A 27,448-nucleotide genomic window follows, 5' to 3' on the forward strand; every position below is an offset into this window, starting at 1 on the left:
AAAATTTGTTCTAGTTCTCTAGAATCTTTTTTCAAATATCTTTATTAAAACTTGAGTTATTACAACCAAACGCGAATGTATGATGAAATATTGCGTAAAATCGTGTTACTTGAAAAAATATACATATTTAAGACCCTTCGGTAACTAAAAAAAATACCTCATATTTCAATATAACCTTAGCGTCATATTCGGAATACCTCAAAAACCCCCGAGCAACCAAATTCAGGACAAGGATATTGATTGGATAATTAACATAAAATTGATCGTTTTGAAAACGGCTAAAGATATCGAAATTGTTCACTCTTTATCTTTATATCTATATTTTTCATTCTACAATTTTCTTAGAAAAACAAATTTTTGGTTTGAAAATTTTTTTCATAAGGTTGAAAAATAGCTTTTTTATGTATTTGTAGCGTTAATTATCGCAACCCCAGCACTTCCGAGACTGCGCGTTAGTACAGTTTTAAAATAGTAAATAGTTGCCGAAACCTTCCTTTTATTTTTAGTTTTTTATTACTTGGAACAAGTTCACGTAAAATCGATATTAATAAACTTTTTTGTCGTTCTTTTTTACAATTTGGCGATGACGCTTGACAAACTCCCGACGCCCCATAGCTGAGAGCGGTAATTTCTACCTGGCAAATTAAAATTATATTAATGGATGAAATGAAAATAAAAAAATGAAAACAAATAATTGACTGAGTTAATTGTTGAAATATCCTGCTGTATAGAAAGTATTTGAATGTCAGTGCTTGCATTATTTTTTATAAATTAGAAAAGCTTAAAAAAACCAACAAAATTATGGCGGCCGCCATTTATTTGTTTTTTTTTCGAAAATATTTTCTAGAATTTGTTATGTTTTTCGATATGTTTCATAAGACATCTAGTTGAAATCACCTGCAAATTTCCAACTCTTTATCTTTTATATTTTTATAGAAAATGGACACCAAAATTATGTCCTAATTTGTGCATGGATAAAAAATGATGCTTACGAAAAAATGTTTCAAACAAAAGTTGTTTATTTTTTTATGAGAAACATTTTTTACATTTAAACTTTTGTTCTATGTCTAACGGTTTACAAGATGGATTCTACGGACTCAAGACCCAATTGACCCATGTTGCCCATTTACGAACTCAAACTCACTTTTAATAGCAACCTGATATCTTTTTTCGTTTTGGAGGTATCGTGATGTCAAACAGACAGATGGCCAGACAACCGAAAATGGACTATATAGATGATTTTATGAACATCTATACCAAAATTTTGTTTATCATCAGTATAGCCATCTAAATTTGGGACTAAAATTAGTATACCTTGATATATATATTTAATGTAAACAGGGTATAAAACAATTTTTGAATATTTCTATTTTTTCGATAATTGTTTCGAGATAAAAGTTTCTTCTTCATGGCTACATAAAGTATGCTCCAGGGGCTCTGAAACGGATTTATAACATACCACTGCTCCTCCCCGTTGACCTTCGTTACAGTGCATATATCCAAAAAATTAGAGGGAAACATGATCAAAAAAGAAAACAGAAATTGTAAAAAATGTAACAAATTTTTTATTATTAAATAAAAATTTAAACAAATTTACAATAGTCTGAATTTAAAATTTGATTTATTTAGACAGAATGGCTCTACCACACACACTAAATTTTAAATAAAAACTAATCTATCGTGTAGATCCTATACTACTTCTACTTCTTAAACTTGTTCTTCGTGGCGCTGTATGGATTTGAGCTTGGATCAACATACCACGTTTTGGCAACTCCACTTCTTCGTCGGATGAAGATGTTTCATAATCCCTAAAAAAAATAATACCAATTTAATTGTGAAGATATAGTTAGTCAAACTTGTAAAAACAATAAATTATCTGGGTAATGCGAAGTTGCATATTTTTCAATTAAAATTTCTTTCATGTAATTTTACAATTGAAAATGGTTTTGCTAAACTGTAGGTATATTCAAACGCCAGTGACGTCAATATATCGCTTTAATAATGTCACCGCACGGAGAAATGATAAAATAACATGCATGATGATTAATGGTTTGTTTCTCAACTTATTTTTAATATTTATATTAACCAAATTTTACATAGAAACAAGCCGATAATGTCAATTTGGTGTGATTTTGATTGGTTCTCAGACTCAACGAATATCAAGACGTCACAACCAATCACAAGTCGTTTCTTTTATTCTATAAAATTTTCATAATTGTCGATATTTAACATGCAAATGATAGTTAGTAATCCTTATCTTTTTGAATATAACTTTGAATCAAAAACAAACTTTAAGTAAATAAAAAAATAGAGACGTTTGAGACAAAATAGAAGATAATTGAACATTTAGTTTAAGAAAAAACAAAAAACAAAGATTACTTTTGATGAATATTTTGTCTGATCCAGAAGTAAATTACATAAGCGGCAACGTTGTTTTTACGAATAATTCATTATGCGCATAACGTCAAGCGCGCTAATATTTGAATTAACTTGCAGAGAATGTAGTTGAGCGGATGGAATATACAGAATATAAGATAAATTAATTGAAATTTTTTTTTATTTGCGTTTTATAAATACGCCTTATGTCTTAGTTGATTCATTTTTAAAAAACTTTATAGTTGTTATTCATAAAAAAACAATGTAAATAATATACTTTTTTTTACTAAACAACTACTATTTACAAAGCTACGTTTTTTCTCAATCTAAAATATCGCGTGCTCTCTCATGTTGTTAGAAATACCTAAAAATGCTGCGATTTATTGCATAAAATCACAATAATTAGGATAAAACATCTATTTTACAATTATTGCCACACATGTTACCTCTTATCGTAGAATGAGCAAAGTATTGCGCGAGATGTAAACCTCCAAACAAGTATAATGTAAGATAAAAGTTAAAATCAATTTTACTTACTCTTCAGCTTCTGACGTCGATATGTTAAATTCTTCGCCATTTTGATTCTTGAGCGATCTCGGACTCCCTACTGAACTTGCAGTATCTATTTCCATATTTCCATCTTCCTTATCCTAATGGAGAGGGTATTTCGTGTTATTGTTAATAAACATAGATGTAATATAAAAATAAAATAAATATATTTACCGATTGCTCATCAAACCGCGTTAACGCCACACGTAATGATTTATTTAATATATCTTTTTTTAATTCTGAAACACGTCTGTTGTTACTTGTATTGTTGCTAGTACTAGTTGTATTAGTATTGTTTTCGGTTATATTTGTAGAATTATCTCCTCCTTGATTTGAATCCTCTGCATGGAGTTCATTAATTTCATCAGGTTGTTTTTCTTGAATTTGTTGCATAAATTTCCTCACACAACGAATGTAATTTTTATTCTTTGTTGCCTGTTTATAAAAAAAGGAAATTATTGTTTAGATGAATGCTTACATTTTTAATGTTTAATTTTATAGGTCTAGTGCCAGGCATGGTATTCGAGAGACGAAATTGGAGAAACTGGTCAAAAAATAGAATAATATTAATAATAGACTACAAACTAAAATTTTTCGGGTGCAAATAACCCACCAAGAAAAGTAAGTTTAAGCACCATGGAGTCAGTTTTACACGGTACAGGGTGGATATAGGTGAGAATTGAATGTCCACTAGCAAATCAAAGAGAGTTAGTATCCAACAACGCTGTACATTTTTGCTAGTGTAGGATTGAGACACCAACGGGTGTAACATTCATATTCTCACCTTGTATTCCCTGAACCGCGTAAAACTGATGCCATGGTGCTTAAACTTACTTTTACATATTAATTCAGTAACCTTGTCGTTTGAAAGTATGGGGTAGTCTGCATCAAATTCGGTAGTTCCGAGTTTTTGCAGACTTGTTTATGATGTTGGTCTAATGAATAATCCAAGTTTTTGACCTCGAGCGCTGAACTCAACTTTGTCGAAAATCGAAAAAATCCGTGAAAATTTTGGATTCTGGCGATTATAATTGCAAACTAGCTACTAGCTTTTTGATGAATTATTCTTAGAACGTTTTAAAAGTAGACTAAATTTGCTACAATATGAGACGAGAATGGATTCTGTAAACCCAATATTTTCCGAGATAAATCTTTTCAAAGTTTATCATTTTTTCTAACTTCGCAAATTTTTCCAATATTATGTCGTTTTGGCCCTGAACAATACTAGCACACTCCATCGAAACTAAGTGGAACTACATCCCGCTAGAGTAGTTCGAGAGGCGTTTGAAATATTGCAAAAAAATGCAAGTTATAAAAAGTTTTGAATTTTGAACAGCTTTTTCTCGGAAACTATTGGCTCTTCACTCACGATTCTAATCTTGTAGCAAATTTAGTCCGCTTTAAAAACTGAATCTTGAAAAGGTACTTCAAAAACTACCCCTTTAGGATTATAATCGCCAAAATTTGAAAAAAAACTGAAATTTTCACGGGTTTTTTCGATTTTTGACAAAGCTGCGTTCGTCGCTCGAGATCACAAACTTGAAATATTCATTGGGACTAAATCATAAACAAGTTTGCTAAAAATCAGAACTACCGGATTTGACGTTAACTCTGATGTATAAAGTTACGTCGATAAATTTTGAAAAACTTTTTCCCGGAATGTATTGGATCTACAGAGTCCAATCTTGTCTTATATTGTAGCAAATTTAGTCTACTTTATAAACGTTCTGACGGTTTTATCAAAAAACTAGTCCTTTAGGATTATAATCGCCAAAATTCGAAATTTTCACGTATTTTTCGATTATAGACAAAGTTGCGTTCGGCGAGCAAGGTCACAAACTTGGATTATTCATTGGAATAATATCATAAACAAGTCTGCGAGAAATCAGAACTACCGGATTTGATGCAGACTGTAATGTATAAAGTTACTGTAATATATAGGAGCATCTTTATTCACATGATTCCTGGTGGGTTTTTTACTTTGAAAATTTTTTTCTATGAATCGTAGCGTGTACGACGTAAATGAGTTTTAAGATAAAACGCAGACGAATTCAACGACATCAAAATAATCAAATTTTAAAAAATATATCGCAAGATATGGGCCAAAACGCAAATTAAGTTATTTTCCAAGATGGTCTCCAGATTTAAGGTCTCCAAACAACTCTCTCTATCGAATGAATGAATGAAAAATTTTAGTATCACAAACTTTTGGATCAGTTCGTAACTACACTGAATTATTTTGAAATAACTACGAAAAACTATGGCTGATTCTAGACCTTCAACTGTACGTACATCAATGATCTTTAAACATAAATTCTGTAAATCAATACGTAATCCGCAATCATCGTCACTGACAGCTAAATTTGGTAAACATTTGATTAAATGCATCTTTTCTCGAGATTCATTCTCTATTCCATTTTTCAATATTTCATCGCATAATGTTACTGCTAAATAATTGTGAACATTTGCCTAAAACAAGAATTTGATATACTCTTTGAGACTCAATTCTCACGATCTTATTTCCATGGCTACGTACATCATCCACACTGTTAAATCCAGGCTGGGTATATGTTAACAAAAAGTTAATAACTGTATCAACGTCAACGTGTGCTAAGGGACTAGTCGTTGGTGCATCCAAAACTGTACGTATTGTTGGCAAAAATGCTTTTGCAAATTCCTCTTGACTACCAGGCGTGTTCATCGCAAAATGATTTAACATTACGCCCAAAACTTGACGCATTTTGGAATCTTTTTCTGAAAAATTTTAAACACTGATGTTTACGAAAAAATGTTTCAAACAAGTGTTGTTTATTTTTTTATAAGAAACACTTTTTATATTTAAACTTTTGTTCTATCTCTAACGGTTTACAAATTCCAATTGACCTATGTTACTCATTTACGGACTCGACCTCACTTTTTACCCCTTGAGTACGCTGTACAAATTTCAGCTTGATATTTTTTTTCGTTTTCAGTTATCGTGTTCACAAACGGGCGGACAACCGGAAAATGGTTGCAAATTAGTACAAAACTTTGGTGTCCATTTTCTACAAAACTATTAAAGATAGGAAGTTGAAAATTTGCAGATACCTTCAACTAGTGGACTTGTGAAACATTCTAGAAGAACAAAGAAAATTTCGAAAATATTTTCAAGAATGTTTTGCTCTATCAATCAAATGAAAAAAGACCCATCTTGTAAACTGATAGAGGTAGAACAAAAGTTTAAATGTAGAAGTTATTTCTTATAAAAATATTTTTTCCTAAACATTCCGGTTTACCCGTGAGGACGTCTCGAAAATAACTTAAAAAATTTCGAAAGTATCATCTAGAATTTTTATTTTTCGATAATGTTTTACAAGTCCTAGTTGAAGCTATCTGCAAATTTTCAACTCCCTATCTTTTATAGTTCTGGAGAAATAATATACCTAAGTTTTTTCCTAATTTGCGCCCTTACGGGTAAACAGTGATGATTACGAAAAAATATTTCAAACAATAGCTGTTAATTTTTTAAGGAATAACTTTTACATTTAAACTTTTGTTCTACCTCTAACGGTTTACAAGATAACGGATACTTTTTCATTTAATTAAATGAGCAAAAAAAATTGGCATTTTAAAATTGGCATATCTCAGTCAATTCTGAAGCTAAAAAGCCGAAAAAAGGTGCACAATAAATCAGCTAGAACTTTTATTTGATATATAGTTTTATTGTAATTTGTAAAAAACTGATTAAAAATCCTCCAATTACTTCCCCCTCCCCAAAAGTCGGTTAGGCACCTAGCCCCTCAGTGGATGATATTTTTATACGAAGTTTTTACAACTTAATAAACCACTGTGGATAATTTCAAAGATGCAACACTTTTTTCCTTTTAGATATTTAGTTTCATTGCACCATTATGCAAATTATTATCGGAGTTCTTATTTTAACGTTAGGATTCGTTGCGAAGGTTTATGAAACTTTTCTCTTCTGATGAAATTATTGCGAGATTTTAGAAACCAAATTCGTTTCCCTTGAACTTAAGGTTAATGTAACAAGCTAGGGTATAAAAACACTCTAGTATGACAAAACATAAAGAGTGGGTGTTTATTTACCTGTAGCAGGATTAAACCATAATATAATTAACCGTGTCAACACTTCTGTTGATTTAAATTTTCCACAATCGAGTAAAAGAATTAAACCTTGAGCAGCAATCGTTCGAAAATCCTCCCACTAGAAAACAAAATTTATAAAGTGTAAATACAATAAAATCATTTTGTATACATTTTGCATTAAAAGTTTACATGGCACTTATCAGCATTTCATCAGATACTAAGATCACACTTCAGACCCTTGAGGCCAATCGAGGATGATCTATGAATGCTTCGAGAAACTGAATAATCTGGAAATGAATAATTCAATCATCGATGAAACAGCTGACTTGTTGACACAAGAAGGGACACGAAATTGAACAGCGGATTTGTTGGCACGAGAAGGGTCCTTTCAAATGCCTCTTTCACCTGAGGCTGTCATTTCCATAGCATGGATGCTAGGTAATTTTCCGAATCCGAATAAAGGAATGGATACGACAAGCTTATCTTGTTAACTGAGATTTTGCGCAGGGTATGCAACAGACCAAACTATGTATAACCTTAGAACATTCAAGTGTGCTTGCCTGACTGAAACTCCCACTTGTAGGGACTGTACGGAGGAAGATGAAACCCCATATATGTTATTTGCACCTATAGAAACCTGCAGGGAGTCAGGTTTAGAATTTTTGGATCAGAAACCTTGGATCCAGCAATTCTGGGAGAAATCCCGATGGGGACAAACTCTCCTCGGCAGAGACGTCTCGTCCTCGGATGACAGATTGTTCTCACGGAAGGGAAAGAAGCCTCCTTGGTCTAGGTGATAGTAAGTCCTTTTCGGTACCCTTTTTATGTATTATTATTAAACATTTTGCGTTCTCTTTCAAGGGAAGAGTAGTCTATGAATATTAATAGACCAACTGAATTGCATTTTGTTAAGGAAAAAATTAGTTGCAGGATCGGACCCGTTTTTTGTGTAGGACATAATATGTATAACTCAAGAAACAAACTTAAAACAGCTGAATTTAGCCGGAAAGGGGTGCGCCGGCGGTGAAAAGAGATGGTTTTTAGCGATTTGTTGCTAAAGTATTTATTTTAGAGAAAAAAGTTAAATTAAGTTAAAATAAGAAAGTTATTGGTAATTAAAAATCTATAACTTTTGTATTTTCCAATTGCTTACATAACCTCAAATTTAACGAGTAAAATGTAAAAAACTAATTTTTTTGTTTTTAGCTTGTCTTCTTTAGAAAAAAAATTGGAAAATTTTGAAATTTTCAGGAAACGTTTATTTTTTTATTAGCAATAAGTGAAATTTTGCTTTTTTTAAAAAAGTTGAATAGTTTTTGAGATATTCAATTTTTTAGCAAAAGCCACCCCTTTCTTGAGCCGGACGAACAATCTATTTTTTTTCATCGTACAGAGTTGAACATGGTCTCATTTTCTTCGTAAGGATGTATATTTTAATTTAAAAAAATAAAAACGTATCATTGCAATGGAAAAACATTGTTGAAATCGCCAAATCTAAAATTCAATTTTTTCATCGATACATTTTTAATGTATAATGATGGCTATGGATAATTATACCATTAAACATTAAATACGTTTTCATAATTAATATTTTTGCGTTCCCTATTTGTTACCTGTCGTTTTATATACAAATTTCTAAAAAAATTGCATTTTCATTGCAAGGAATGGAATATTAGGTTTTAAAAATAATTGAAAGAAAATCAAAAAGTTTAGAATTTGGAACAGAGAAAAATATCTAAGGAAAAATAGTTGCGAGAAATACAAAATTTGAGCGAACTAGATATTTTTATAGTAAAGATGCTGATAAAAAAATACTTGAAGTTTCTGACATAGATTAAGATTAGCCAAGTTATTTGTTAAACATTCAATTTAACGAAGGAATTACTATCGAACCAGCGTTTATAATCGACCAGAAAGAAAAAGAATAAAAACCCCAAGAACAAGAAAGTTAAAAACAAAAATATTGAATAGAGTTACTTAAATTTGTATAATATTAAAAAAATCCAAATTCTATTAGTGATCTCTCTATTAGTGATAAAATTTGTGTCTTTTTAAGAATAACGAGCAAAGCTCGGTCATCCAGATATTTTATATATAAAATGACAGGTAACAAATAGGGAACGCAAAAATATTAATCATGAAAACGTTTTTAATGTTTAATGGTATAATTATCCATAGCCATCATTATACATTAAAAATGTATACATGAAAAAATTGAATTTTAGATTTGGCGATTTCAACAATGTTTTTCCATTGCAATGATACGTTTTTATTTTTTTAAATTAAAATATACATCCTTACAAAGAAAATGAGACCATGTTCAACTCTGTACGATGAAAAAAAATAGATTGTTCGTCCGGCTCAAGAAAGGGGTGGTTTTTGCTAAAAAATTGAATAACTCAAAAACAATTCAATTTTTAAAAGAATTACATTTTACTCGTTAAATTTGAGGTTATGTAAAAAAAATGAAAAATACAAAAGTTATAGATTTTTTTTATTACCAATAACTTTTCAATTCAATTTTTTTCTCTAAAATAAATACTTCAGCCATAAATCGCTAAAAACCATTTGCTACCCCTTTTCACCCCGGCGCACCCCTTTCCGGCTAAATTCAGCTGTTTTAAGTTTGTTTCCTGAGTTATATATATTATGTCCTACACAAAAAAACGGGTCCGATCCTGCAACTAATTTTTTCCAAATTTAACTAATATCAGAAGTATTTAGATAGGTGTATAAGGGGTTATATCCAGTTCAAAATTTAAAAAACCCACGAGAAATTTTTGGGATGCCCAAAAATTGGTATCTAAGAACACTCTTCATTAATTTACCTTTTTCCTTAGGGCCTTCTCCAAAATGAACCGATTTTGTGGATCATCGTATATTCTTAAGTTGTTCCGGGACGGAACCCTAAACTCGCACTTGAAACATAGCTATGAATACTCCCCATTAAATTATCTTTAAAACGAAATAAATAAACGGTCCGAAACATCGGACAAGACTTTATTATATTATAAAACACTGCTGTCCCCTCAGCCTCTCCCTAGAAAATTCCATTTTCCTGTATTTTGAAATGTTTTCCCTAGGGTGTGGCCTTCTCGAATGTTCTCAGATATGTGGCTTATACCAATCCTACTAGGAACACCTTAAGGTCTAGCCTTGTGCCTAGTTTAATCGAAATCGTTTGAGCCGTTTTTGAGAAAACCCCAAAAAAAAAGTTTTTCCCAAGGATGTGGCCCTCTCTAATTTTCCCGGATATGTGGCTTATACCAATCTTAGGAACACCTTAAGGTCTAGCCTTGTGCCCAGTTTAATCGAAATCGTTAGAGCCGTTTTTGAGAAAACCCCAAAAATCCTGTTTTGGCCTAGAAGGGAGTATCCTTAAAAAAAGGCCTAGGGAAAAAATCGTCTGGAATTATGGCCAAACTGAATCTATGTACCGAGTTTGAGAAAAATCGGTTAAAAATTGAAGGCTCCAGCTTGGTAACAGACATACCGACGGACGCAATATTTTATAAAAACCAATTTTTTGGAATCAGGGACCCTCAAAACGTGTATTTCCGTTGAAACCCCGATATCGATTTTTTTTCGATCACAATACTTTTATTTATAATATAATAAAGTAAAAAAAATTCAAATCGGTTCATTAGTTTAGGCGCTACGAGGGCACAGGTTCGTTTGGTTCGGGGGTTAAAAACGTATACATATAGGACATTTCTTTAATTTGAAGATCCGATTTAAAAAATTGACATTGCTACTGTAGACGATCACCTGGAGTTCCTCCAAAAAAGGTGTATGGCGGTGAGCATCACATCTCTGGTTTTTATTATCCAAAATGAAAAAAATCCAGAAAATTTCTTTAGTCGAAAAACCGGCTGTGAAAACGCTGTTTCGAGAAAAACGCGTTTAAAGTTTCAAAAGACGTTTACACTCAGTTAAAAAAAATTTTTTCGTAATGCGTTCTGAATCCTTCGTGAATACTTCTCGGATCAACTTGAAATTTTCAGAGAATATACTTAAATATATGTACATCCCGAGAATGCAAAATAAATTTTTTGAAAATTCTAACTGGATATAGCCCCTTAAGACTGATAAGACTGATTCATTTAAGACAAATATTTCATATTTTATTTTCTTAAAAAGAAAAATTTTTTTTGTTTTAATGACGATAAATTTTATTAGTTTCCTAGACTTACCTCGTCATCAAGAAATGATAAAATACAGGATATGATTTCATTTGTAGTAGCGGCATTCATTGAAAAGTTAACATCTTGTGTTTCAATCTCATCTTCTTCATCATCACTGATATCTTCATCATATTGTGATCCATCATATAAAGTACGTTTCGTTTTATTACCAGCGTTACCTAGACGTGTTTTATTTGCACCCGTCACCGTATTATCAGCCGGTGGTTGGAATTTTGATGCATCATATATTAATAATAAATCGAATACGGCACAAAGAGCTGTTTTTATAACCTCTCTGTTTGTTGTTAATTTATATTGATAAGCCATTAACTACAAATATAGAAATTTTTATAGTTCGGGAATAAGTTCGTTGTTTTAGTTTGTTTCATTTACGTGTCTAGACTATTGATTTCCTACATAAATATTGATATTGCGGCTTTCAAACGAACATAGTCTTTGAATGCTTCAAGGAATTGAACCGCCTGGTACTGAATAACAGTCAAACACGGGAGGAGTCATCTCAAACGTTCCTTTCACCTGAGCCTGGCATTCTTATAGCAAAATGCTCCTTAATTTACCGAACCAAGGAATGGGTACGACAAGTCCATTTTGATTACTGTGATTTTGTACAGGGCATGAGTCAGGACGTTGTATAACCATAGCTAGTTCCATTCGACTGTGCCCGACTGCTTGAAACTCACTACAGAACAATTGAGAAAGGTGGTGGGATTCCTGACAGGACACTGTTGATTGAACTACCACCTTCATAACATGGGGATCTCTGACAATCCCACTTGTAAGACCTGTTTGGAGAAGGATGAAACTTCCATATAGTTAGAGAGCTGGCCATATGATTTGTTGATGGTTATGGTTACGGTTCCTGAAGCTTAAATATGATAGTAGGTAATGCTCAAAGTCGCCTTGTAAGGGTCCGCGAATTTCTACGTGGAATATTCTCAGAAGGGGGGAGGGGTTTCGAAAAATTGTCACTAAATGGCGGTTCTGGAGACTGCCTGCTTGTTTGATAACTGATTAGATGTGGTTCCAGATTTCGACCACTTGCTGGGCTTGTAACGATATTATAATAACGTTTCTATCGAATGTATGTATAATAATAGAGTTTAACCTCCGTTTCTCTGACATATATGCTTTATAACAGAGGCCACCCACATCATTATTTATTTAACTATATACATATTTACAATTACATCGGTTACTTCGTTCTTATCCAAGCGACGACAATGTGATCAATTCTGCACCCCTATTAATTATAATTGTTCACACTGCCGCTGCTTGGACTCGAACCCGCAACCTCCCAGTCAGTAGCCAAAAACTCAAAGACTAACGCCTTAGACCTCTCGACCACTGAGCCGGTTGTACAATATGTATGTACATTCGATAGATGCGACTTTGTCGACAAATATTATCAAAGTAACGCCTTTTGTTTGTACTCCATTATTATTGCGGTATAAATTTTCAAAATAGTTTTTTAGTTTTTATTTCGTACTTAGATTTAGCATTTTCGGATGTAAAGGCAAGCTCTTAAAGTCTCAAACCTACTATTATATTTAAAACAAACCGCAACCATGCCTATAAGTAAATCATTTGGTCAACTCTCTAACTAATACATGTTATTTGCACCTACAGAAACAGGCATGTTTGGGTCCAGAACCTTGAATCCACCAATCATGAGACACATCCCGACGGAGAAGTTGTAAACGTTCTGCGTGGTTTTGCAGGTTGTTCTCAAGCAGGGCACAGAAGATCCCTTGGTCTAAGTGCTAGTAAAACCATTTGCGGTACCCTTCTTATAAATTATTATTATTATTATTGCTTTTGTGGCCATCATATAAGAGTATTTCAGGAATTTTAAATAGGACGTTTAATTTCGAAGCCAATCATTATAGGTCTCTTTCCATGAAAATTGAGAACTTCTCAATATTAAAAGTTAAATTTACGAACGCCTATCTCAGGTCTGACTGAGAAAATGGTCTAGAATGACACTCATGAGAATGAGTTCAAAATTAAAATTTCAACTCCGTAAAAAGTAAATTTAACTTAAGTATTTATTGTATTTTAGAATTTAAAATGAAACAAACTATTTTTAATATTCAAGAATAAACAGTACCCGATAAAAAAATTTTGGCATAACAGATATTGCTAATTCTTCATCTAAATACGAACAGCATGCTAAACATTTGAGTGCCGCTGATTCGATTTTTGCTGGCGTATTCGTTTGTGTACAATATTCTGTTATGAAATTTTGTTGTAGAACACGTAATTCTGGTGTTAGTTCACGTATTGTTGTTGATTGAAACATTGCTGCAACAATATCTAACGCCTTCAATACTCGATTATCATCGTTTGTTCTTTTACGAACCTATAAAAATTATTGAATTTGAAAAATAAAAACAATAAAAAATATCTTGCAAGCATTGCACGCCAATTCATTCATTGTCAGAAATTCTTATAAAATTCGATAGAAAGCAAAAAACAGTATGTAAATATGTGAGATAGAGGTGGTGAATAAAAAATGTTGACGTCTATCGTACATTATCGGAAATTCGGACAGTGTCTGAATGGCTTTAAACAGTTTACTCAACAATTAGTTAAATAGTACAACGAAAGTAAATACCTAAAGGGAAAAAAATGTTGCTACGTTTTATTACGATATAATTAAATAAAAAATCATGATAATAAAGAAAAAAGTTTTGCATTTTTGAAATTTGACACAGTTGTTTATAAAGTTGTAAAAACTTTGTACCTAAAAATTGACCTCTCAGAGGTTGAAGGGGAGGGGGTGTAACCCTATTTTTCAAGGGTTACAAAATAAATCAGTTTTTTACAAATTACAAAAAAACGATTCATCAAACAGAAAAAATTTTTAAAAAGTTACTTAAGTAATTGTGTACATATTTGTTTTTTTCGACTTACCAATTTTTGTATGATTACTAGTTGAAGCTATCTGCAAATTTTCAACTCACTATCTTAATAATTTTGTCATAATTTTCGCCCTCACGGGTAACTTTTATTCTATCTCTAATGATTTACAAGATGGGTCCTTTTTCGTTTGATTGAATGAGCAAAATTTCAATTTTAAAATTGGCATATCTAGGTCAATTTTGAATCTTGAAAGTCGAAAAAAACTAAAATGTGCACTGAACTATAATATAAAAATTCTACCCGACTGCCAAGGAGTGTTTATGTTTTCGGCGCATATCTGGTATGTATGTATGCATATTTGTTTGTAAATTTATTTATTACCAAACGGCTCAATGGTTTCAATATTTCAGGTATCATTATATTTGTCTCAAAAACCCAGCTGTTCGTAGATAGGTGTTTGAAAAAACCAGACAAAATGGCGAATTTTAATAGTGAAATAGTTATCAAACCAAAATTAACACAATCTATCGAGTAGGATATAAAAATAAAGTAAATTAAAAGACGATTACAAAATTATATATAAGATATATGTTCAAATTTAATTAGGAATAATAAATTAGTTTAAAATGTTTTAATATATTGTAATATGAAGGTTTTATTTAGTGCTGGGACTAAAAAGTCTAAAATAAAATAAATAATTCAAAAAATTAAAAACCTACTGTTTTAAACAAGATGTGAAAAGAAAGAAACAAATCCAGTAGTTTACATAGCGACTTTACAGTCGGGGCCTATTAAAATCTAGACCGACTCAAGTCTTTCAATAATGGGCCCCGACTGTTAAAGTCGCTATGTAAACTACTGAATTTGTTTTTTTCTTTTCAGATTTTGTTTAACGCAGTTGGGGTTTTAATTTTTTTAATTATTTATTTTATTTTCTATTTGATGAATAGTTTTTTTGTAATTTGTAAAAAAATGATTTATTTTTTTACCCCCAAGAAGGTGTTAGCCTTTCTCCCTGAGAGGTAAATTTTTTGATACGGAGTTTTTACAACCTAATAAACAACTGTGGCAGGGCAGATTTCAAAGATGCTACATTTTCTTCTTTATTATCATGATTTTTTATTTAATTTTATCGTACTAAAACGTGACGGTAGGTATCCATGCATCTTTTGTCACTTTTATTAACTTCTTGGACAAAAAATGCACAAATGTACAAAAAAATATATAGAGTCCCACAAGAACCAACTTTTGAAATTCACTGATTATATTTTTCACTAAAGTCAACAAGTGAAATTAGTCTTAGTCACCTTTAACCCATCAGAACGGTTACGTAGAGACATTCTCTCACTTAAAATTTTTTTTTTTTAATTTCAAATGGAATGATTACTTTAAAATATGCTTTATGCCACTATGCGCTTTACAAGGTAGTGAATACAATTTTTTTTAAACTCCAAATATAAAGCCGTGAGAGTTTTTTTTTTATAATTTCAGTAAAGTCGGTTAAAAACAAAAGCCGCAATTCGGATGGCTTCGTTATACTTCGGCTATATCCGCAGATACAATGTATTTTCAATGATAGATAAATAAAATGGGATAACTAGTTATTATTATTATTACAGGGTGCTTTTTTAACTTGGCATGCTTGAAACTCGATAAATAAATTTAATCGAGAAAAATGATGCTTCAAACGGCACACATTTAATACCGATATCAAATTCGATCTAAGCTAACAGGTTCAATTAAAACCAAACTCTCATTTATAACTGATAAACATTAGATGAACGCTTTAAATTATAAAGTTGTTCTTTATAAATACGCAAATATTTTTTAATTGAAACATTTTTTTGAAAACCGATTAGTTTAGACAGTAATTGTTGGCAAAAATCTAGCTTTTTGTGCGCCTGTTCATTCAATTTGAACAAAAATGGTCTTTATAGAAAAACAAACCATTTTTTTTCGAAGAGTGCTTACATTTCGCAGAAATAATTATACGAAATAACAATTTTGGATAAGACGTTTCAGTCCGTTATTGTCTAAACAGTACGGTTTTCGGCAAAATTTTTCGAACAAAAAATGTTACTTTTTACAACTTTTTTACAATAACAACTTTCTAATTTAAAGTGTTCATCTATCGATTGCCAGTTATGGAGTAGAGTGAGATTGAAACATTTTTATCGAAAACAGTTATTTTTCGAGTTTCAAGCATATGCCAACTTAAAAAAGCATCCTGTATATTTTATAAGTGCTATTATCTTGACGCACTGGAAATCATCCGTAAATTACATAAAATATTAAAAACATTAACACAAATGAACGCATGAAGCAAACAATAATACCTGAGCAACTGGTTTTGGTGCAGCTGTTAATTCTTTTAATTTTTCAGTGATTTGTTTAATTTCTTCTTTAATTTCAGCAGCTTTAATATAATCTTTTTCTTCCACAGCGATTTCTTCATCATCATTTAAACAGTTTAATGTAAAGCGTAATTCATGGAGCTACAAATAACACATAAATATGCACACACACACAAATAAAACGAACAATATTTAGGCTATGATAAGTGAGCACAAACAAAATGACGATTGGTTATTTTCACAAACATTTCTTTTAGGATGACAAACACAGGGAATGACTTCAAAAAGAATAAGGCTTAATTTTGGTTATACAGTGTGTCCCCGGATAGAGATAACTATAATTGTAAATTTTCTTATTTACACCAGTCTCAATATCTCTGAAATTAATTAGTTTTGGAAAAAATTAGTTGCAAGACCGTACCCGTTTTTTTGTGTAGGACATAATATACATAACTCAGGAAAAATAATTATAACAGCTGAATTTAGCCCGAAAGGGGTGCGCCGGGGGTGAAAAGGGGTGGCAGGTGTAAAACCTAATTTTTTTATAAGCTTTATACAGTGTATGTACATTTATCTCATTAACTGCTTCTTCTGTGATTTTTTGTTTTCATTGCCATTTAGATCACAATTATAAACTTCTTGTTTGAGATAACCCAACAAACAAATTATCTAGGGGTGTTACAATAAATACTATTTGAGAGTGTATTTTTCTGTGGACTGTGTTAGGGAATTAATAAGAAAATATATTTTCTCGGATAAAGCAACATTCACTAAGAATGGAATTGTCAAAGTTGGAAAGATTTTCTTGAAATTTTGTATGGAGTGCAACTTATAAAAAGGCAGGGTAGTTTACCAAAAAGAAAAATAATGATTCCAAATTTGTGGCTACTCTCTACATTATTTCGAAATTTTAAATTTGTCTGCTTTTTTCTTAAAATGTAAAGTAAGAAAACAAGTAAAGTTACCTCTATCCGTGGACACACTGTACATATACCGAATGTAGAAGATATCGTAATCCGATTCAATGATTATTTAAACTATCCGATCAAATTACACATACGAAGGTAAAAAAATTCGAACCCAGCTCAAAGTGCGTAGGATTGTTCAAAGCCCATCATAAATGAAATCTAAAAAATCCTCATCGATCCGATACCTGGAAAAAATCTACTTGGGGTCAAAGGTCACAAAAATGGGTTTTTCACGATTTTCAGCAAAACGGTAAGTTTTATTATAAAATTAGTTTCGACAAAAATTGTAGATCAGATAATTAAATTAAATTTTTATATGTAATTATCTCATCTAAAATTTTTGTCTGATCTAATTTTATGGTAAAACTTACCGTTTTGCTGAAAATCGCGAAAACCCATTTTGTGACCTTAGACCCCAAGTAAATGTTTTTCACATGTTTTCTAAAGAATTATTTTCGTTGGAAATACAAATGGAAGGGATTTTAAACAAAAGATAAATCATCAAACATAATTGTTTAAAGAATAGCCTGTATATATTGTTGGGACTTGGACGACCTGATCTTTAAAATTGCCGCTCTATTAGGTCCTAACGCGTTAAATCAATAGACCATTTTCACATTTTTTTTTTTTTTTTTATTGAAAGTAAATGTCTTGATAAATGGGCTAATTTTTTCCCGGTTTTTTTTTGGAGCCATATGACTGAGAAAACAGACAATGAAAATCATTAAAATTCAAATTGGCGAAAACGATCCGGAAACACACGAATGGCGTTGTGACTTTTACAATTTTTTTCATAGCGTTTTTATTCTTAAAAATGCGTAATTTTCGAGTTGCAGGCTCTACTCGACCTATATTTCCATAAAAAATTAACAAAAAGCCATTCTGTTTTTCATGAAAAACGTCTATTATATATTAAGCAATATTTAAACACTAATGTGTAAATATTACCTAGTTTGTAAGTATGTTATTATAATCCAAATATATTCCGAAGGCGTTTGAAAGTTTTACATTTTTTAATGTAAAATTTAATCGATTTTTTGGAAATTATTTTAAAAAAATTTGCACAAACCTTGACTTCTTTTCTACGTTTTGAATCATCTGATTCTTCTATTTCGAGTTCTTCCATTGGTTCAGTAATTTCTGTAATGATCTCAATGACAGTAGCAATACGTTCTTTAGGATGTGGTATTAATCGTTCCAACACTTTCTCAACCATCACATCAACTGTTGACGTGCTCAAATTTTCATACAATAACATTTCTTTGATTAATTTCAGTAAATTATTTCGACCAGCTTCATCAGATAGATCAAAATATTGAATCATTTCAAATAATTGCTGTAAAATTGATTGATAAATATTTTCTTCTAATACTTCACGGTCGTTTCCACAATTTTTTTCCACAAAACTTGAAAATGAAAACAACATATTTAGACTATTAAAAAAATTGCAAAGAAAAAGAAGACACCCTGTATGTTATAAACGCAAATTTTAACAGTTCCAATTTATAAATTTAACGCAGTAAGGAGTATACAAAATTTACCTGTTTATAATGGAAATTAATGAGTGCACATATACGATTTAAAGATGATCGATCCTAAGAAAACGTGATTTTTTGGAAACGTCCTTAAGAAGTAGAATTAATGAAATTTTTCAAAGTCATATATTTTTATTCTTTTATATGAATTGTGATTGATATCTTTAAAAAAAATATCCTATCGTTAAAAAAAATCGTTTTTAAGGACTTTAAAAAGAGGTCTTTTTACCAATTTCTCAGAAACTGAAACTGAACTTTCAGAAGAGAGAATTTACGCCGCAAATCGCAAAAAATCGTTTGCCACCCTTTTAAATGGCCACCCCTCTTCACTGACAAACATTCAGCTGTTGGATTTTTTACCCAAGTTTTGTAACCCCTTTATCGACCCTTTCCCGCTGAGTTTGCCCTGTAAGCTAAGTTTCCCGCTGAGTTTTACCCAATTTTTTTTGTTAAAAAGAAGTAGTATACTGTTTGCCTCAGTGTTAGGAACCCATTTGTGGTATTCCTCTTATGTCTTATTATTATTAAAATTATTATACTGAAGAATCGAGTATTATGAGAGAATTTTGATAATTAATTCTTACGACCATCCATATACTAACCTTTTAATAAATCCACAAAATTCGGTTAATGTTGGTAAAATATTATCCAAAAATTCTTCCCCAACCGCATTTTGTTTATGGAAAAATTCACATAAATACCGCCAATATAATACATGTTCATGATCCAAAAATTCTGGTCTCAACATCTTTTGTTCATTTAATTGCAAAACTTGAATGATCTCATTGGCAGATCCATCCATAAAGAATACATTCAGCAATAATTTGGATACTTCGTTACTATCTTTAATTGTTTGTACATTCACATCGACCCGGATCGCTTTTAAAAAATCAAAATATGATCGTTCATAATGTACAAACCATTTTGGTATTAAATTTTCGGATACACAACGTTTTACCAATTTTGAACGATCAGTTAAACCCGATTTTAATATCGACATACGTTGAACAATTTTAAAATTTTTTAACGAGTACATTCCAATGAAATTGTATGCGTCTCGTCTCACTTTTTCATCTGTGTCACGTATACGTTCCATAACTTGGGGAAATGCACGTATAGAACGAGCCAGATTATTAACAACAGCACGACGTACTTGTGGACTTGGATCTTTTTCCATATGAAAGAAATATGATTTCGTTACGGGATCATTTGGATCGTTGGGATTTTGTAAACGATGTAATGCTATTACGGCTTGAGTACGGACTTTATATTTCGGATCCTGAAAATGAAAACAATTTTATAGATGCTATGTCACAAAAAAAACGTACATTAGCTAATACAGTGTGCCCTAAAACCCTTTTACAACGAACTAATAGCTATTGAAGGTCTCAAAATAAGTCAATTTAGCAAAAGTTACATAGTTTACGCGATACGATATCAAAATTATGAAAAATCGGGGACAACAGGAATCAATTACCATGATCATATTTTCTCGTTATCATTTTTCTCTATGTTTTTTAAAATATTAATTTAAAAATTTTTAAAATATATGGTGTACTAATAGGTATCCGTCTGCTTTTCTGGGAAATTTCAACTCTAAAAACAAAGATTACCTTGTTATAGCCCTCACTTATCTTCCCTTTTGTTAACAATTTTATGAATTTTAATTTTTTTGGAGCGAAACCCTAATTTTTTTGAAAATAAAATTTAGCCAATGATACTCGCTGATAATGTAACTTTCTATAGTTTTTAATTTCATCCAAATCCGGTCAGTAATTTTTGCGTGAAAGAGTAACAAACATCCATCCATACATCCTCACAAACTTTCACGATTATAATATACTAGCTTGATACTCGCTCGTTTCACTGGGCTTAAAAGTAAAACCGCTTTATAGTTTCCACCTCTCTTGATCTCACTTATCTATCTTTCATAACACGTGTAGTAAAATAGTCATAATTTATTGAGTATATCACAAAAAATGACCATGAATAGTAGAGACCTATTCAGAGACCTATTCATTTCAACTACGATTCAATAATGTTTCGACCAGACAGTAATAAGTTGGACAAAGATACAAAATATTTGTTATTCATTTTATCACATTAGTTTTTTAATAAAGCTGTCCGAAAGAAAAGGTAATGACTTTTTAAAATTGGAAAGGTCTATTGTTTTACGTTTATTATTTTAAATTTTTACAGGAATCTTTAATTTATGATTCAAAATGATGATACTAGATGGAGCAGTAAAATGTCAAATTAAATTTATTAAATTTTTTTTTTAAATATATCTTTAATAATTATAGCTCATGTGTTATTCTGATGTATGAGCTATATTGTTGTACAAATTCATTCAAATCCATTCGGTAATTTTTGCGTGAAAGCGTAACAAACAAACATCTTTTAAACATTTTGCTAAAATCATGCTAAACATTTTAAAGAATTTATTATCGTTGGAAATTTATCTAAAAGTTAGACAAGGACTATTCATGAAATTTATATTTGGTTCAATTATTTTTTTCCGTAACTTTATTGGCTGGACATTAGAACTAAACCATTATTTAAGTAATAAATATCTTTTTCATTGCTTAAATACAAATTCAGTGAGAGAAATTCAAATTTCTAAAACGGAAGTGACGTCATAGTGTGTGGCTTGTCAGGCTTGTCAGGCTTGTTTACATACTGTATGGTATTAATTACTTAATATACTAAAACACATTTCCTTGCGTTGGATAACAGTTTTGTAATGTACACGTCATGCTCTTTTATTGTTAATTAACAAAATTTGTATAGATTTTTCGTCTTCATTGTAAACTAAAAACAAGTGAAAAGAAACAATTGACTGAGTTAATTGTTGAAATACCATGCATAGTCAGTGTTGATTTCTTTATCACATAACACATACAAAAATGTATAGACAGTGTTGATGCGCAAATGTTTGTTTTTTTGACGTCACGTAAATAACAAAAGATATTCACTTTTAAATAGACACGCCCACAACTGATATTCCTATATAAATACATACTATAAAATTTGCACCTAATTAACGCCCTCGTGGGTAAACAGTGATGTTCACAAAAAAATGTTTCAAACAAAAGTTATTTATTTTTTTATTAGGAACATTTTTTACATTTAAACTTTTGTTCTATCTCTAACGGTTTACAAAATGGGTCCTACGGACCCAAGACCCAATTGACCCATGTTGCTTATTTACGAACTTGACCTCACTTTTTACGTCCTGAGTACGCTGTAAAAATTTCAGCTCGATATCTTTTTTCGTTTTTGAGTTATCGTGTCCACAGACGGACGGACGGACGGACGGACGGACGGACAACCGGAAATGGACTAATTGGGTGATTTTATGAACAGCTATGACAAAATTTTTTTCCTAGCATCATTATTTTTAAGCGTTACAAACTTGGGACTAAACTTAATATACTATGTATATTTCATATGCATGGTATAACAAGTGAAAAGAAACAATTAACTGAGTTAATTTTTTCCATGTATAGACAGTGTTGACGACGCAATCGTTTGTTTTTTGACGTCACGTATGTAAAGAAAGATATCCACTCTAAGATAGCCACACATTCACAACTGATATTCCCATATAATTCATACTATAAAATTGAAAAAATTTGCACCTAAATTGCGTATTAATGTTAATATTTTTGAAAGCAGAGATTTTTATAAAAAATAAATTTTTTTCGTAAACCTTATAATAAAAAAGTTTTCCATTTGTAGCCAACTTAGCTAGGCACCCTGTATGAGAAAGGCTTCACGAAGCCTAAAATTTTACGCCAATTATGTAAACATTTTTTTTTTTTTTTAGATTACAATGAAAACGAAAATTCGAGAAAATATTGTTAATAAACAAATGTCTAACATGTTGAAAAACTTTTAGATAAATTTCCAACTATAATTAATTCTTTTAAATTAATATTTAATATCTTAAAAAAATGATTTAGGGTGAGATACTCGTTTTTGGCGATATTACAAACATCTAAAAATAGCTCAAAAGATCTATTTTCAGCGTTAAATTAAAATTATAAATAATAGAGACCGAGAGTGGAACGAGAGTTTTTATTGGAAATTTTCTCCTCTTTAAGAATCTTTTTTATCCTTAGTTGCTTATAACTTTTTAAATTTTTATGTGCGAAAAATGCTTCTAGCTCATTTTTAAACTTATTAAGTAGTTTAATAATCGCTGACCACTTTTTCAATTTTTCTCTCAAATAAGATGTTTCTGCTTAGCTCTACACTCCATAATATTCTACACTCACACCTCTCTGGTTGGTTCCGAAATAATAGTGCATTATTCTATTTTTTCGGGGAAAATATGACTAAAAATATCATGATAGTTACATACCTGTAAACGATCTAACATTGCACGCAGAATATTATCACATAATTTATCATCTAATTCGGCTTGTTCACCAAGGAAAACTAATATTTTGTTCACAAATTGACACAATCGATAACGAAAATCAGATGAGTTCGATCGATGATACTACAAAATAAAAATATTAAATAACTGATGGCATCCAAATTCATTCATTATTCACTCAAAATTCTCACCTTTAAAGAATACTTAAATATTTCCGCCAAAAATGGATGCATTTCTAATTCATCGTCATTTTCAGGATTTGGTACTTCTTCGAATGAGGTACAGAATTTTGCAGCAAAATCCAAACAACGCTCAACATATGGATTTTTCTCACCGATTTGTAATGGTATTTGTAAACATTTTACGAACAAATCAAAAAATACGTCTTGCTCAACCTAAAAGTTAAAAAATTTCATGTGTTTAAAAATGATTCCCGTGTAAGCTCATGTTTAAAACAAGTGGCTTTCAAACCACAAAAAAACTATTGTTTTTTTTTTAATTCCCTTTATTTTAGTAAACGACGAGAAAAAAATTTTGATCTGTAGATTTCGATGAAAATTTAGAATTAAAGTTTGTGAAGGCTATAAATCAAAAGTTATATGGCGAGGAGTGATGTTTTTGACCAGAAGATGGTAACCACTCCTTAGGAAGTGGAAAAATACATGTTACATAAGTAAAAAAGTGTCATTTAAGTATAATTCGTAAAATAAACACTTTCCCAGTTATTGACGATTGAAATTCGAAATATTTAACGTTAAATAACTGAAAAATTTGACGTTTTTTTGAAAAAATTATACATCATACAATTTTTAAAGTACTATTCAAGTCATTTGCACGAAAATTAACGGAGTTATAATGAAAAGTAAGTTTCTCGTACCTTTTTATACCATGCATATATAAAATATACATAGTATATTAAGTTTAGTCCAAAGTTTGTAACGCTTAAAAATAATGATGCTAGGAAAAAAATTTTGTCATAGGTGTTCATAAAATCACCTGATTAGTCCATTTCCGTCCGTCCGTCCGTCTGTGGACACGATAACTCAAAAACGAAAAAAGATATCGAGCTGAAATTTTTACAGCATACTCAGGACGTAAAAAATGAGGGCAAGTTCGTAAATGAGCATCATAGGTCAATTGGGTCTTGGGTCCGTAGGACCCATCTTGTAAACCGTTAGAGATAGAACAAAAGTTTAAATGTAAAAAATGTTCCTTATCAAAAATTAAACAACTTTTGTTTGAAACATTTTTTCGTAAACATCACTGTTTACCCGTGAGGGCGCCAATTAGACGGAACTAGGTACTATACTTGATTATCAGTTATGTATGTGTCACATGTTTGTATGTGTTATGTGATAAAGAAATCAACACTGACTATGCATGGTATTTCAACAATTAACTCAGTCAATTGTTTGTTTCACTTGTTTTATGTTTTATTCAGCACAAAAACTGATGAATTTTCCACGGGAATTAAAATTAATGCTTGCCGCTTTCCAATTTACTTTATTTAGGTACTGACAACATGCTCAAAAAGTTCGAGCAGTTTCGGATATATATTTTTTTAAATATTGGAATTTAAATGCAAACAAGACTTTATCGTTAAATTACTCGAAAAATAATTAAGTTTAGCAAAAATTAAGCTCTTTTTCTGCAGAAAATTTTACATTCAAAACTTTTTTTTATAACTTTATTTTTCGAGTTATTTAACGATAGATAAAGAAACTTTTTTTGCATTTAAATTTCAATATTTTGAAAACTATATATCAGTACTTAAATAAAGTAAATTGGAAAGCGGCAAAGCATTAATTCTAGTTCCCGTGGTAAATTAAACAGATTTTGTGCTAAAAATATAAAAAAAAATGTACTAGATACTTTCATTTCATTATAACTTCGTTAATTTTTGTGTAAATGACTTGAGACTTTTTTCATTTTTAAGATTTTTATAGTACTTTAAAAAGTGCACGATTTCAAAAAACGCCATATTTTTCAGTTATTTAACGTTAAATACTCCGAATTTCAATCGTCAATAACTCGGAAAGTGTTGACTTTTTGAAATATACTTAAATGACACTATTTGATAAGATTTCATCATTCTATCGATTTCCGTTGTCACTTTCAACCTCAAGAAGGGGTGAATATCACCGTGTCTGGTCAAATGCACCCCTCAGCACAATATAACTTTTGTTTATTAGAGTCTTATCTACTTACCGTCAAATTTTCAGGTCAATCGAAGCTATAAGGTTTTTTGAGGAAAAAAAACTAAAACTTTGGGTTCAAGTTACAAAAAATATATACAGGGCTAGTTTGAGTTGACATATGCTTGAAACTCGATAAATTTAACCGAGACTCCATTTCCTTCGGAAATTCGCTCAAGAAACCGAATCGGAGCTGTTGCTGAGAAATAAGAAGTTAAAATCTTGACAGACGCGACTAATAATAGTTATAACTTAACTGTTGCCCTTTGAATATCCTGCGAATATCTCGATTTTTGATGGTTTAAAAGAAAATAAACAAAAACAATCTTAAAGTACTCGTTATTTTATAGGTATTGATTGGTCAAAATTAATAAGTTATGACCTTTTTAAATTTTATTACTTTTTTTTTTTCGAAAATTTGATTTCAAAACGAATAAACGAAATAACAAAAATTTGAACATTCAATACTTGAAGAAACTCAAGACGAAACTAAACCAACCATCTAGAATAAAATCGATAAACTTGACATCGAATTATCAGGGTACAAAATTAGAAAATCATGGCATTATTCTAAAGGTTTAACGTACCCCCGTACTTTTTATGTAAAAAAAAAAAAAAATCAATTTCATAAAAATCTCAATGTTACAAGTCCCCTTAAACTTAATACACATGGTCGATGAACTTGCAACGAAAGTAGCTCAAAGTTTATTAAGACTTAAAAACTAAATATAAAAATCATATTTTATAAAATATTCTTACCAAAGGGAATAAATTTTGTAAAACCTTCAAACATTTTTCATGGTACGATGTATTTTGTTGAACATTTAGAAAGACAGTCTTCAGTTCGCGTAACAAATCATTTTTACTAATTGTTTTCATACTTGTATTCTCTTCATCTTGTCTCGTTTTCTTGTTACGTTTTCGAACCATGTTTTACATATAATTTTATATATTTTTGAGAGCGTTATTAAAGTTAAGTCGTTATTAATTTTCTAAAAACTTGTAAACAACTGTTTTTGAAGTTTAATGATTTGATTGGTTAACTGACTGATGTTTATACAGTACTGCCAACTAAAATGATACCAACTTTACAATGGTTATTATACTCTGTGTATATGAAATATGTATCAAGGTATACTAATTTTAGTCCCAAGTTTACAACTAGAGTTAATGATATGAACAAAATTTTGGTAGGCTTGTTCATAAAATCACGTACTTAGTCCATTTCTGGTTGTCCGTCCATCCGTCATCACGATAACTCAAAAACCAAAAAAGATATCAAGTTGAAATTTAAATTTATATAGCGTGCTCAGAACGTAAAAAGTGAGTTTTGAGTTCATAAATGAGCAACAATTGGTTTGTGGGTCTGTAGGACCCATCTTGTAAATCGTTAAAGATAGAACAAAAGTTTAAATGTAAAGATTGTTTCTTATTAAAGAAAAAAAAAACTTTTGTTTGAAACATTTCTTATAAACATAAACAAGTGTTTAGGTACCTACGAGGGCCTAAATTAGTACAAAATTTATGTGTCCATTTTCCCCGAAACTACAAAAGATAGTGAGTTGAAAATTTGCAGGTAGCTTCAAGTAGTGGTCTTGTGAAACATTCTCGAAAAATTAAAAAACTAAATTAATGGCGAAAAAAACAGTGGAAAGCGTGAGGAAAAATTTCAACTCCTATTTACTACGCGAAATTATGCGATTACTATTATTAAACAATATATTGCAAAATGTGATCCGATTTTTTTTAGAAAATTTAATCTGAAATAACTTTTACCTCTTTTCGTTTAAATTAGTAGGGAACGATGGTGACACGTTTCCCCAAGGTAGCATCCCAAACTTTTTTAATTTAAGCTCGCCAAAGGTGGGGGGACCATATCCCAAAATATGTTTCGGGGACAATTTTTTTTTTTTATCACCTTGAAGGAAAGTTAA

At 30.8% G+C, this 27,448-nt stretch overlaps 1 protein-coding gene across 1 annotated transcript; it reads right to left on the reverse strand.

Moving 5' to 3' along the window:
• Nucleotides 1–1,609: 1,609 nt before the first annotated feature.
• LOC123291627 (condensin complex subunit 3) lies at nucleotides 1,610–26,505 on the reverse strand. The gene is made up of 14 exons (XM_044871978.1): nucleotides 26,274–26,505; nucleotides 23,511–23,714; nucleotides 23,302–23,442; nucleotides 19,538–20,214; nucleotides 18,470–18,806; nucleotides 16,415–16,573; nucleotides 13,324–13,575; nucleotides 11,205–11,525; nucleotides 7,012–7,129; nucleotides 5,462–5,679; nucleotides 5,218–5,394; nucleotides 3,100–3,360; nucleotides 2,914–3,026; nucleotides 1,610–1,808 (listed from the first exon to the last, which is right to left on the reverse strand). The coding sequence occupies exons 1-14, from the start codon at nucleotides 26,442–26,444 to the stop codon at nucleotides 1,676–1,678; spliced, it is 3,282 nt and encodes a 1,093-aa protein (XP_044727913.1). The 5' UTR covers nucleotides 26,445–26,505; the 3' UTR covers nucleotides 1,610–1,675.
• Nucleotides 26,506–27,448: the final 943 nt, after the last annotated feature.

Source organism: Chrysoperla carnea, chromosome 2 (assembly GCF_905475395.1).
Source record: "Chrysoperla carnea chromosome 2, inChrCarn1.1, whole genome shotgun sequence".
In the NCBI taxonomy this organism is placed as follows: Eukaryota; Metazoa; Arthropoda; class Insecta; order Neuroptera; family Chrysopidae; genus Chrysoperla; species Chrysoperla carnea.